Source organism: Rhipicephalus sanguineus, chromosome 8 (assembly GCF_013339695.2).
Source record: "Rhipicephalus sanguineus isolate Rsan-2018 chromosome 8, BIME_Rsan_1.4, whole genome shotgun sequence".
Lineage (NCBI taxonomy): Eukaryota > Metazoa > Arthropoda > Arachnida > Ixodida > Ixodidae > Rhipicephalus > Rhipicephalus sanguineus.
Genome location: NC_051183.1, coordinates 61,877,267 through 61,890,214, shown reverse-complemented (window position 1 = coordinate 61,890,214; position 12,948 = coordinate 61,877,267). Strand labels below are relative to the sequence as shown.

The 12,948-nt window shown below is 45.7% G+C and overlaps 1 protein-coding gene across 1 annotated transcript in view; it reads left to right on the top strand.

Moving 5' to 3' along the window:
* Positions 1-12,948, top strand: part of LOC119403265 (anoctamin-4) — a 152,862-nt gene that overhangs the window by 130,696 nt on the left and 9,218 nt on the right. The window contains exons 21-24 of the mRNA XM_049418248.1: positions 1,371-1,445; positions 3,172-3,330; positions 5,396-5,432; positions 7,117-7,228. Coding sequence (XP_049274205.1) covers positions 1,371-1,445; positions 3,172-3,330; positions 5,396-5,432; positions 7,117-7,228 — 383 coding nt within the window. The remainder of the gene's footprint in view (positions 1-1,370; positions 1,446-3,171; positions 3,331-5,395; positions 5,433-7,116; positions 7,229-12,948) is intronic.

Below are 12,948 nucleotides of genomic sequence, written 5' to 3'. Positions count from 1 at the left end.
AGGATTGTGTGTAGGCTAAAATATATTCCGACTTTGCCACTTATGTCAGCTTAAACGAACTTCCGCTTGCTTCCCGCTTGCTCACGCGCACTTGAAAACATTAAAGATAGGAAAACTCAGAATATATTAACCATTCGACTAATTAGGAAAATGCCTCGTAATTAAGCCAGAAATTCGGGTGTGTCGTACAGTTATTTCAGGCCACTGTGAACCGTAGCAAATACATAGGACAGTGGTATATTCGATTTGATGTTCGAAAGTTTCGAATATTCGCATAACCTTAGTAGGAAAATGTAGCTTCTTCAGCTTGTCTATATCATGAGTCTTCACCTTGTGGAACCATACACTCCTAATGGTTTTTATCGGCCACGTTACGTTAACATTGGTAAAACACGTCGCTGTTTAAATATAGGCTTGTATGAACACAAGCGTTCGTTACAAGGCAATTCGTGTGCGCATGTTACTTGGCATTGTTCAGAACATTGGTGCGCCCCAATATCTAAAGTTAGTATAATTCTTGCCGTGCACGGAAGCCACCACACGAGCGAGTTTACCGAGTCCTTTCACATAAAGAAAAAAACGCATTGAGTAAGCATGGTTTCAATAGCTATGTATGGGAGTAAATTTCGATCATTCAATCGCTTCATAATCCAGTGCAAGGATGTACAGTGCCGTCCACTCTTAGAGTGAACACGGCTCAGCGTGGCCGCGTTCTACGGAGCGCCAGTGCTGCCAGTGCATCCAGCGCGGCCGCGCATGAAAGCGCAGTGGCGCAGGCACACAAGAACCCACAGGAGCGACTACATCGCATCGTCTGCAGCAGTGCTGGCCGGTGCTAGCACGCCCGCGATTGCTTCGCTGTAGTACAGCAAGAGCAGCGCATTCCCGTGCGCCTGCGCCGTTTCGTTTAGATGCGCGGCCGCGCTACATGCTCTGGCGCTCCTCAGAACGCGGCCACGCTGAGCCGTGTTCACCCCAAGAGTGGACGACACTGTACGTTTCATCAGTATTCTTGCTGTTTGTTCATGCGCTAAAAATGACGTAATCGATGTGAGCAACTGTGGTTGTCGGAGATGACATAACATCAAACACGTGTGGGCCTTCTTACAATGTCAGTTTTAGGTAAGCGCTGTTTTGTGTTATTTCCTTGTAGATTTCTCAGTTTCATTGCCTCCTCAAGTTAAGATGTTTAACTTCCTAAGTGCCTGCGTAGACCTGAAGCTCTTTCAATAGCCTCAGAAGCGTTACTAATTATTGTTGACCAGACCCTGAACAATTTAACTTTCTTTAGCCAGTTCCTCAGAACCGTAGGCTGGGCTCGCTTCCTTTTCTTTTTATGATACAAACTCATATGCACGTTTTCCATGCAGATATACGAACCTTATGTGCCGTTCTGGGAGAAATCAGCACGGGTCGCAGCTGCCAATTCCGTCGTGTTGCTTATGGTTAGTGCAAGTTCGTATTAACTACATTCCGTGAGAGTAGCCAGGTCCCTTTTTGGGTGGAGTGGACGGAGATTATACGGACACGCTCGGCTGGTTTTTGCCGTCGCCGTCATGTCCTATATATATATATATATATATATATATATATATATATATATATATATATATATATATATATATATATATATATTATGGGACATGACGGCGACGGCAAAAACCAGCCGAGCGTGTCCGTATAATTGCTGTCGCAATAAACAGCACTGCTGCACAGTCCAATGGCTCAAAAATCATGGCGCACTGTAACCATATTCACTCTGACGTCCACCGGGCGTGATTCACCCGTCCACCGGCCGCAGCGTTAGTTGATTATGAAGCAGTTGTTTTTGTTTGTTAAGCCTGTGTATCATCATTTGCACAAAAGTTCTTCTGGTTCAATATATATATATATATATATATATATATATATATATATATATATATATATATATATATATATATATATATATATATATATTGTGTGTGTGTTTATATGTGCGTGTATACACCCGCAAACTAAATCTTTTGTGGGAAGAGAGGAAGGTGTTTGAACCCGTGTGACCGTACCACTGGCCACGCCTATGGTATATTTAAGAGGATACATATACACCAAGAATCGTAAAGAAGCCAAATGCGCGTTAACGGCAGCGCGGCATTGGATGTAATAAAGGGGTCCTCTAACACTTCAGCGTGGTCACAAAACGCTGCCGATTGGTAGTTGATGCTTCTGAGAACATGTGAGCCAGACATTATAGCGCGGCACCTGGTCTGGAATTTAAAATTAATTCGCACATTCAGCTAGAAATCGCTCGCTCTTCTCTCGACAAATGATGCCTTCAACCCAAAGTCCACAGCCATAGGCTTATTCAGCATTGTGAGCTGCTTAGTTACCGTGGCCGCCACGGGATGCCGCAACATGCCCACGCGCTCGCTCGGTATCGCACAATGTAAGCGGCGCGCTCGAAGAAAACTAAAAAAATAAAGTGCTCATTGTCATGACGCGCGCTGACGAATGGACGTAGCTTCTTGCCCCGTTGTCATCCACCCTGCGTCGTTTTCTGTGCGCTCGCTGGTACGAAAGGAGACAGAAACCGCTTAAAGCGTGCGACAAAGCCCTGTAACTCCGCTCGTACTTGATGGGTTCTAAAAAAGTTTGCGGCAGTCGATTCGTTAGTCAATAGACTCCTTTAATGAAATCATTCGATGATTACTTGGAAAAGTGTTGCAGGGCCCCTTTAAAAGAAAAGAGTCAAGTTCTCTATGTGAATCAATTTGGCAGGCCTTGTAATACCAGGCACCCCTGGTTCGTACACAGCGCTGTCGAAAGTGAGTCCATTTCGCACGGCTAGTGCGTTGCTCTGCGACGTTAACTAACACTCGTAATTTATTATTACGTAGTTTAGCTCGCGAAAGGATCACAAGACCGGTGCAGTTTACAAAACTGCCGTTAATTATATTTAATTATAACGCATAACTTTTAGGACTTGTAGCCATCGTGTTCAAGCATGTACTGCAGGTATCGTTAAATTTCGACGCGATTGACCAAAATCTTTCTTCCCAAATAAAATCGCTGGATTCACTAGCATCTCTCATCTAAACAACAATTATAATGTCCCAGATAACGCTTGATTGGTTAACGCGCTTTGGAGCAGCTCACTTTGTCAATTCCTCATTGCCTCCCACTTTGCAGCTGTGCCTGGTTTTGTGCTCTGTGTTCGCCATCATCGCCTATCGCATCATCACACTCGGATGGATGTCGCGCAGGCCTCGGCTGCGCCCCCACGCCCACGTGTTCACGACCGTCTCCGCTTCGACGCTCAATCTCGTCGTTATCATACTCATGAACAAGGTGCGGCCACAAATACAGCTTATTGCATCAGCAATGGAAACTATTCTTCAGCGCAAATGCATGTCTAAAGACTAGGACTTTCATCGTTTCTAGGTGTCAGCCATCTTTGACCAGGGGTGGATGGGGAAGTAAAACGAACAAACACGATAACACGAGGCTTGTGCTTATCTCATGCTCGCCATCAGCTGTGACGTCACCCACTCTGCAGCCCCGGTGCTGGAAGCGTCGACAGCTGATAACGGGGGCAAGATTATGCATACTTGCTCTAGCTGGTGCCTGGGTCAAAGACTCAAGTCTATATGAAAAAAAAAAAACACGAAATCGCTTTAAATATACCACCGTCAAGCCTCGTTATAGCGATGTAGCATCGGGACCATAAATTGGGTCGTCGTTAAATCCGATATTCGTTGTAGCCATAACGATAAAAATCTGCTTAGTAAATCGGCAATGTAGTTCGCGCGGTAACTCTAGATATAAAGAAGCGTTACTATAGACCACAGACACCGAAATCGGCATGTTGCTGCGCTTGCCTTTATTTAACGCTACGCAAGTGGCGGGAGTTTCCAAAGTTTTTTTTTTTTTTCCATTCTGTTCATACGGTGGCGAAACCAGTCAAGTGTGCAATTTGTACGCTGCGTGGTCGGTATGCCCGCAATATTTTTCAGGCGATTAAAAATGAGGTGACTGTGAAATGTCTTTCGATACTTATTTTGCTTTTCATGCCGCCCTTGTAATTTTTAGCGCCGCGCGAACCAAATATTTCTTCGTTACAGCCCATATCGCGGCGGCTCTCGCGTTTTTGGTTTCGTTATGAAAAGAACAAATGTCGCTGAAATGAAGCGTGACGAATCAAAGTTCCTATCTAGTTCGCTAGAACCCATAATTCGCTACAGCAGTCTTTTATAATGACGGTCAGCTGTTTGTGCGCAGAACCTTCAAGGCCAGTACTTGAAGGCATGCATGATCCGCGATTTGTAGAGATAAGCACCCGACGTATAAATATATGTATACAATGTACAAACTGGGACTCATTAGTATGACCTCCTGTTTTCAAAACTCAGCAGGAATACGGGCTCAAATTTTAAGAAAAACGGAAACCAGTGACTGCAATTTTTTTATGTCAACACTGTTTTCCTTTACAGCAATAGTCATCTCAAGGTGCTAGGTATTAAGCGCAAAGTAACTCCCTAACACGTTACAGATAATAAGTAACCGATTACAATTGCAATTACATCTTTTGAAATGTAATTGATTACAGTCGTCAATTACAGCCCCAGAAGTGTAACTGAGCAATCACAGAAATGTGATCGATAACTTTTGCGTTACGTTCCTTCAAAATTTTATTGCCGTAACACAATAACACAAGTTTACTCAAACTACGACGAACTGCTGTGGCTTGGATGGTAGACAGAAGGTTGTAGGCTTTCGTGAAGGCTGGGAGGCCTACACCGGCTTCTGTGATATAGTGTTACACGTTGTTAACTATAAACAGTTGTTTTTAAAAGTTGCCGCCCCTGATTCTTCCACGTTTGAACGTTAAGAGGTCAGCCGCTACACCGAACACTCTCTCAATGCATGCGCTGGAGGAAAAGGCCGTATTAAAACGTGGGAACACCTTGCGCACCAGCTCGTAGTTGCGCAGTGCTTCCATGCTATAATGTACATGTCCTCTATGAAGCGCCACTCTTCGCTGTTGCTGGCGCTCGGGCCAGCCGTAGCAGGTAAGCCCAAGGAAAAGGTGAAAAAAAATAGGCTCTGTAGGGACTTCCTGTCTGACAAGACGGGGGTCCCTACAGATTGGTCGCATATATTGCGGGACGATAACTGCCGTAGAAGATTGGTTACAACTTGATTTTGAAGAAAAACGAGTAACTGATCATCGGTAATCAGTTACAGGAAAATACAATTCAATTACGCGGAACGTTGCAGTTTTGAGAAAGTGATAGATTATATTACAAAATGACAAAAAAAATGTAATTGATTACAAGTCATCGATTACTTACTTGTAACGCGTTATCTACAACTCTGCTCCCTCACAGCGGCCTTTTGTGCTATTGTTCCGCAGGTGTACCGAAGGCTAGCGACACAACTGACTGAAATAGGTAGGAGCTTCTGCACTGTTAATTCTTTCATGTGCGCTTTTTGGCAAAGCAGTCCACGTTTGGTTCCGTCTGATAAGTCGCATCGCGCGAAAGCTGTAAGTGTTGAGCTAGAGCTAACTTTGAATTAATCTGTGGTCGCGGTTGTAGGGTTATCTTTCGCAAACATTTAGGGTCATTTATTTAATTTTATTGAAGTTGATGTTTATTCGCTTTCGCAGGAAGTACAACATACTGTTTGTGAATGCTAAAAGACAAAGTGGTTTGCCTCCTCTACTTGAAAAATGATACATCCTCTCTGTTCGACAACATCTGACCAGATATTTCACTGAAGGCAATAGAACAGCTAAAGAAGCACAGTATAATTTCCGTAATATTTTGTACAGAATGCCGTTCTTGGGCGCGCCGAGTCAAACTGTATCAGTGACGCTCGCGCAGCGGTATAGTCGGATATAACTTAAGAAGTCCAGATAAGCCCCGCCCAGACGACCAAAGCGCGCCAGCTGATCGCCACCGCGACTAAAGAAATAGTCCCGTTCATGCACGCTCCGATGTTCTCCGAAGGCGGAGCCACCGGCCGTCCGGCTCATGACGTCAGTCCGGAATGCGCGCCCATTGGTGCAGGCTCGTGTGCATCCGCCTTTGAGGAGGAAATGCCGCGGACTTCTAAAGTTGTATCCGACTGTACATTATTTGATAACCTCTCTGTCTCAATACATCTAGCCCCTTCGTTTCATTGCCTCCGTTTGTCTTAGTGTAGCTGGGGACGCATTCTATGATATTCTCTGTCTGACCGTTTTCGCGTGTCACTTATACTTCCGTTGTTACGTCATGCTCGTACAGTAGTGATCGCTTATTGTTCTTGTCGAGGCTTCACATGGCGAGCTCTGCGAAAAGCTCGAAATGTAGTTACATAACTTTGTGTTCAAGTCCTTGTAGACTCCAACCACGGTACTGAACAGACGACGTAAATAAAGCACAAATAAAAGGAAAAATTAGCAGGCCACCCCAATCTCTGACTTAAGTTCCGATTAACGGCACTCTCCCATCGCCGTTCGTGTTCTCTGCTGCATTCCTTGGGTTAATACTATTGCGTTTCGACGTACTGTCGAGGCTGATCTCTGAGGCCACGTACAAAGAAGCGCATTGTTGAGATCTGCTCCGCTAGGTGCGGCAACGATCTTATCTTCTCACGTGGAAGGCGTCTGCGTTTTCAATAAACTCTTTCAATTGACTTTAATTATCATGACTGTTAATTGGCCCTTTAGTAAAATTATGCTCCGATATATTATGTATCTAACTCTTGCCTTGCACCAGAACCATTGATTTCGTATCAGTTTTCTATTCTAAAACACATTTTCTGAATGTTCCAAAAACGGGAGGTAACGACTCGACAGGAAGTCCTGGGAAGAAAACAACTCGTTGCTCATGCACTAAAAATGTTGAAATGTAAAAAATTGCCAATCACAAAACCCCTGCGCCCCCTCAGCGTAGAGCTACAGGTGTTCAGCACGTGTATCACAGGCCTTGTAACGTCAGAATTACACAAACCTAAATATGATCATTCCTGTAATTTAGAAGCTTTTAATTAGTTAAATGATCTCTCAGTGCAGGGAACGCTTTCCGTCAGTCGTAGCATATACGAACTTCAGCAATGTGAACTCCGCCAACGTTATTTTTTTTTCAGAGTGTCCAAGGACGCAACACGAATACGAAGACAGCTTCACGGTCAAGATGTTCCTGTTCACATTCCTCAATACTTACTCTTCGCTTATCTACATAGCGTTCTTTAAAGGAAGGTATGTAGTACAGGGCTGTTGCTCTACACGCTAAATTATGTTGTTTTTTAACGAGAGAGTAAAGCAAACCCCGTGGCAAGTTGTTGCTCGTGGTCCGAGGTTGAGCGAATAAAGCAACCATATTCATGCGGTGTATAAGCCTGGTAATGCGGTGTAGGTGCGGAATTGACTGTTAACTCAGCCAATAGGTTGAGCCACCGTACACGGGTAGGATGGCCAGCAGGGCTACAGGCTGAGATTGCAGCTTCGCAGGATTCAGACGACCCGTGACCATAGGTCGGCAAAAATGTGTGGAGCTCACTCAGACTCACTCAAGAAATATACTTTCTGCTTAGGGCTCACTCTGACTCAGACTCACCAGAATTCTCCTGAACCGGACTCACTCGGACTCACACTCACTAAAATTCTTCTCAACCAGACTCACTCGGACTCAAACTCACCAAAATATTTCTCACTTGGACTCACTCAGACTCACACTCACGGCTCGATCTGAGTCTGAATGAACCTGAGGGAGCCGACTCATGACTTTGCCGACATCTGCCCGCATGTACTCGTAACATTCGCGTGACGTCACGAACCTAGCTTCCTATGATGCTGGCGCAAGAACATGGTGACACAAAGTTCATTGGGACGATCAAAATTAATATGGTGTATCACGCCGACCTTGTTTATGACTTCTCACCAGCACTCATTGCATGTTTGGAGTTCGCATAGGAGGTTGTAAGATATCATCTAGGAAGGGTTGTAACGAAATATCTTTTTTTCAAATAGATTTATTATTGGTGAAGTTACAAACCAATAAACCTCGCTCTTGTTAGCAAGACGTAGGCTTTATTACACAACCAAACACTCACTCCTTCTGCCTCGACTAGCGTGCGGAATCGCTGCGTACTCACTAACTACCTGAGGCGAGGGAGTGTCCTGTTCACGTGACTAATCCCCGCTTCCTTTTTTACACAAAGGTGTTTTATGCCGGAGTGCACCAAGACTCTCATGGCGTATTTCCGTCACGGAACTATGTGAGCAAAGTTTGGTTGACAGGAGTGAAACCCTCGACGATGGTAGGCGGGCGTTTAGCTCACTCAGCTACCGCCAAACACATAACGGAGGCTAAATGAACGCGCCTTTTATCTTTCACGCTTTCCTCTCACAGTGCTCTTGAAAGGATCCTATGAGCGTCCCCTTTACAAAGGGGCGGTGAATCCTATGGACGTCCCCTTTACAAAGGGGTGGTGACATGTGTGCCACCAGGTTTGAAAAAAAAAAAACTTCGTTGCAACTTCGTTGCCTCCCCATTTAGCTCCGGCAACGCGCCGTTGCTGCGACCGTCCCATTCGGCGCGTTGCCAATAGGGGAGGTGTAATTTCATCAACGCTTTAACACACCGCGAGGTGGCCGCTTGAGCCCAAGCCTCGCTCATAACATCCATCTATATCGAAAAATAGCTCTCCGACGCTCGCCTGGCTGTCGCACCGCGTTCCCCGCTCGCCCTGTGAGAATTAACGGCCAAGCTAGAGGGAAGACACGACGCTCGTCACGTTTCTCTTCGCGTTTCACGACCTTTTGAAGGAGTGCATATCGAGGATCAGTGTCTACTGTGCGCTTGTTGATGCCACCTTTGCATGGGATTCACCATATCCATGTCCAGGCATATCTTTACAACTTCAGCTACCGTAAGGGATTCACCATATCCGTGTCCATGCATATCTTGACAACTTCACCTACCGCAAGGGCGTTAGTCGTCGGTACGGAGATGTGCCACAAGGCGTCAACGTGAGTGCGTCCACATCAAGCGGTGCTATATCTGCCAAACAACTATAGACATTGTACAAGCTCTCATATACCAATGTACTCTGCGACACACGTTTCACTTTCGTGTTATACGATTCCTATGAAGGAAAGATCAGTCATCTTTTTTCTTATTTCTTCTCCTTCGATTTTCTTTTTCGGTACACGCATTGCGAGGTCGGGATTGGATGAGGAACCGCATTCACTAGCCGTGGTCAGTGAAGTTCCGAGGGGTGCTTTGATAAATAAACTGAATTAAGTTGCTCTTAACGTTCAATTCTCTTTGTCTTCCGTAGCAAATTCCTTAAGACGACTAAAAGGCGAAAGCCATCTTCTTTTTCTTCTCAGACAAAAGCTTTCTGAGCCCAACATGTTTTCTGCACTGCCTCCGGGATCGGAGGCATTAGAAGCTTTCGCACCTCACTTGGTTTTGCAGTGCCTCCTGGATCGACCCACTTTTTACCAATCAGCGATGTAATGCCATGATATCATCATGCGACGTCCCGGTATGTGAAGTCATAGACGTCACAAACTTTGGTTGACTACGATGTCATAATGACGTCATATGGTGACGTCATCCTAATATGATTATTTAATCATTCATGTTGACGCCGCCTACGTCCATTTTTAACGTTTAATGAGGCATATAATGCTTTCGCCTTGAAAAGGAGAAAAAGATCAGCGCCCAAGCTAGAGATGGATGGAATAAGACACAGTTCGTAAGTGATCAAGACGGCCAACCAGCGAAGCTGAAGCGGGAGAGTCCGGTGTTTATCACTTGTTTTATCCCTACGGTTCATTAAACTTTTTCTTAATTGTTGGTTACATCTGTACACAGTTCATAAATGGTGTTTCTGTCCGTGTGTTCCCTTATTCATTTTTTGTGGAACGGTGGTGCGTAGTGGAGTTTGTCCAATTTCTGTGGCACGTACGCGCTGGGACGAAGTTCAGAGGAAAATGGAAGCTTGAAGACAACAAGAAAGAAAGAAGACAAGAAGACGCAGCATTGAAGAAGACAATTCCACACCTGTCGAAACGGTGGATCCAGCGGCGCCCCGTGGTCTCGAATTTTTCATACGCGCTAGGAGTATTTTGCGCACTAGGACGAATGTACTTCGGTTTCGCCTCGCCATACACAGCTTGCCTGTAGACACTCTGTGCGTGTAAATAAAAGAAATACTCGCTGGAAGAAGCAGGAGTGGTGCGGAGGCTGGCCCCCTGCAGGTCCCGCCGCACAACATCGCGGGGAAGCGAGTGCTGACGCGACAGTTTCTGCAGGGGCGCAACGACCCCGGTTGCATCCGACCAGAGTTCAGACTACATCGATCGTTGCTGTAGTCGACACAACTGGCGGACACTTTACCGGCCCTAGTGACTGGCATTCGAGCGAGCAGCCTTCGGGCAGACACGGGATCGCTCCTCTGGCCCCGGGCCATCAACCGCCACTTCGCAGGACAGCGTGGGCGCTCGCACCGACTCCATCGGCGGTGGGTCACGTTCGGAACACGGTACGACACAACCGCCTTCCAGGATTCGGACCCACAACGCCTTCCATACACAACAACGACTTGATCCGTGCCACGTGGGACAGTTCTGACCTCATCGTCACTGGTCTGGTGGTAGTAGAGAGGTAAAAGTGACGTATATACCTGTGCATACAGCGGGTAACTATGTTGGCTGGGTACGATCAAGGTCAGTGCAGTATATCCAATCGAACGTTTATACTTTTTGTGGGACATGGCTGAAGACATTATTCTGCAGTCGAAGTGTATTCGACGAATCGATGACTCGATGGCCCAGGTTGGCCTCCCATTGGTCTGGGAACAAAACATACAGGAGGAGCCAGAGGGAGGGGTGAGCAGTGTATCAGCAGACCCTTCATCACATTGCATGATTGTGAATAATCTTTCTTGCAACGCTCACGACCATAGCAATCCTTTTCTCGCGGTTGTTCACGTGTGACAGGCATTTCATGGCAACTGGTATGCGCAGAACGGCAGCAAAACATGGCATTTCGTGACAGCGATAATCCAACCGAAGCAAATAACACCAGTTATTCTTTTAGGTAACCGGCATCCATTGTCCTAGGTATTGGTGGTGCGGCACCAGATGTCATGCTTCAGCATGTACAGCCTCCAGCATTTTTAATAATAGCGCGCGAGCGTCGACCGCACGCAGTATCAGCGCCTTACAACGGCGATAATCTGCGAGACCGGCAACAGTACGCGCAGGCGCACGAAGCAGCGCTAGCGCAAGCGTCGTCTGCCGCGCTGTTCCTTTCAGGACGATGCACACCCTACCAAAATGACTGTATTAGTCTCCTTAGATAAAAAAAGGAAAACAAAAGCGGTGTGAACAAAACCATGCGCACAACTTAAACCGTGATCTACCGATGCATGTTCTCTTGATCTTTCCTGTGATTGCAGTCAAAGAAACTGCTCAAAGTTGATGCGCAGAGAAATTTGAATAAAAAAAGTAATACACAAGAACGATGAGTGCTAGTATTGGCAGCAGCGCATGCTGTTGAACGCAAACGTGGAAATAAAAAAAAAAGCAAAACGTTCGTGACGTTTCTATCTGCGATTGTGCGCACTCCGGGCGCCTTTAACAAAGAAAGGGAGTGTTTCATCCTGAAAGGAACAGCCTGGCAGACGACGCTTGCGCTAGCGCTGCTTCGTGCGCCTGTGCGTACTGCTGCCAGTCTCGCAGATTATCGCCGTTGTAAGGCGCTGATACTGCGTGCGGTCGACGCTCGCGCGATATTAAAAATGCTAGAGGCTGTACATGACGCCATGAGCTCAATTAAATGCGGGTTTCCCCGACATATTTACGAAAAGTGACCAAATGTCGAAAGCCAAGGGGCTAGTTTCATTATCTACAGTTAACGGCACTGCTTACTGGCATAACTTTAAGATCTATCGTCTAATGAGATCATTAGAAACGCACAACTTGTCGCTCAAAGCAGTTGATCCAGTCTTATCCCAAAATAACTAAGCAGCTGCGTTTGTTATTAATACATAATTACTGATTTCATACTCTAAGCTCTTAGCACAAAGTGACAATAAAAGAAGGGATTCATCGAATGCTAACATTGGTATTTATTTATTTAATAAAAATGAATTCCCACGAAAAGGTTCAGCCAATGGCAAATAAGAATTACGAGCAAGAAGTACTGCGAATTTCGCCCGTGTTGTCAAAAGCGAGTCTACCATTTAAAAAAACGTGATTTTTAGAGCGGTATCATTATTGTATAGTTTAGTAAAACGTAAGGGCTTAGTGGGAAGTAGTCATTTGGCGCTGAATGAAATTAAATGAGGTTGAAGCTAACCACTATTCTAGTTCGTCGCTTAGTTGTTGTGGGGGTATCTTTGCAATAACAGGCAAAAAGGATCAGGGACCGCATTCGCAAAATTTTAGGCTAAAAATGTTTGTAACTGAGCTGCTTGTAACTGGACCCAAGCGGTGACACTGAACTCCTTTTCTTAATTTTTATTTTATTGCGATAGCAATTATATGGTCACTCTCGGTGGATTTTTGCCGTCGCTGTCATGTCCCGTATATGTACATGTATGTAATATATAAAAAGGGACAAACAACAGTAAATCAGAAGAAAGAATTCCAAAGCACCCGACCGGGGAATCGAACCAGGGACCCCTCGGTCGGCAGCGCACTATGTTAGACAACTCTACCGCGCGCCATGCATCCGCCGGCATAATAACAGCGAGCTATTTATATATACCATTTACCGCTGGCGGTACGCAGATCTCGGAAGAGCTTGAGCGTGTTCTCTATGACGCAACGCTCCTACATTTTCTTTCAGTTTGAAAACTGCCCTTGAGACGAGCACGAAAAAGTGGCCCCTTTCTGTACCCACTCGCGATGCGGAACGAAAAAGGAACGCGAGGCCACCGCGTGGCTGAATATGCAGAGGG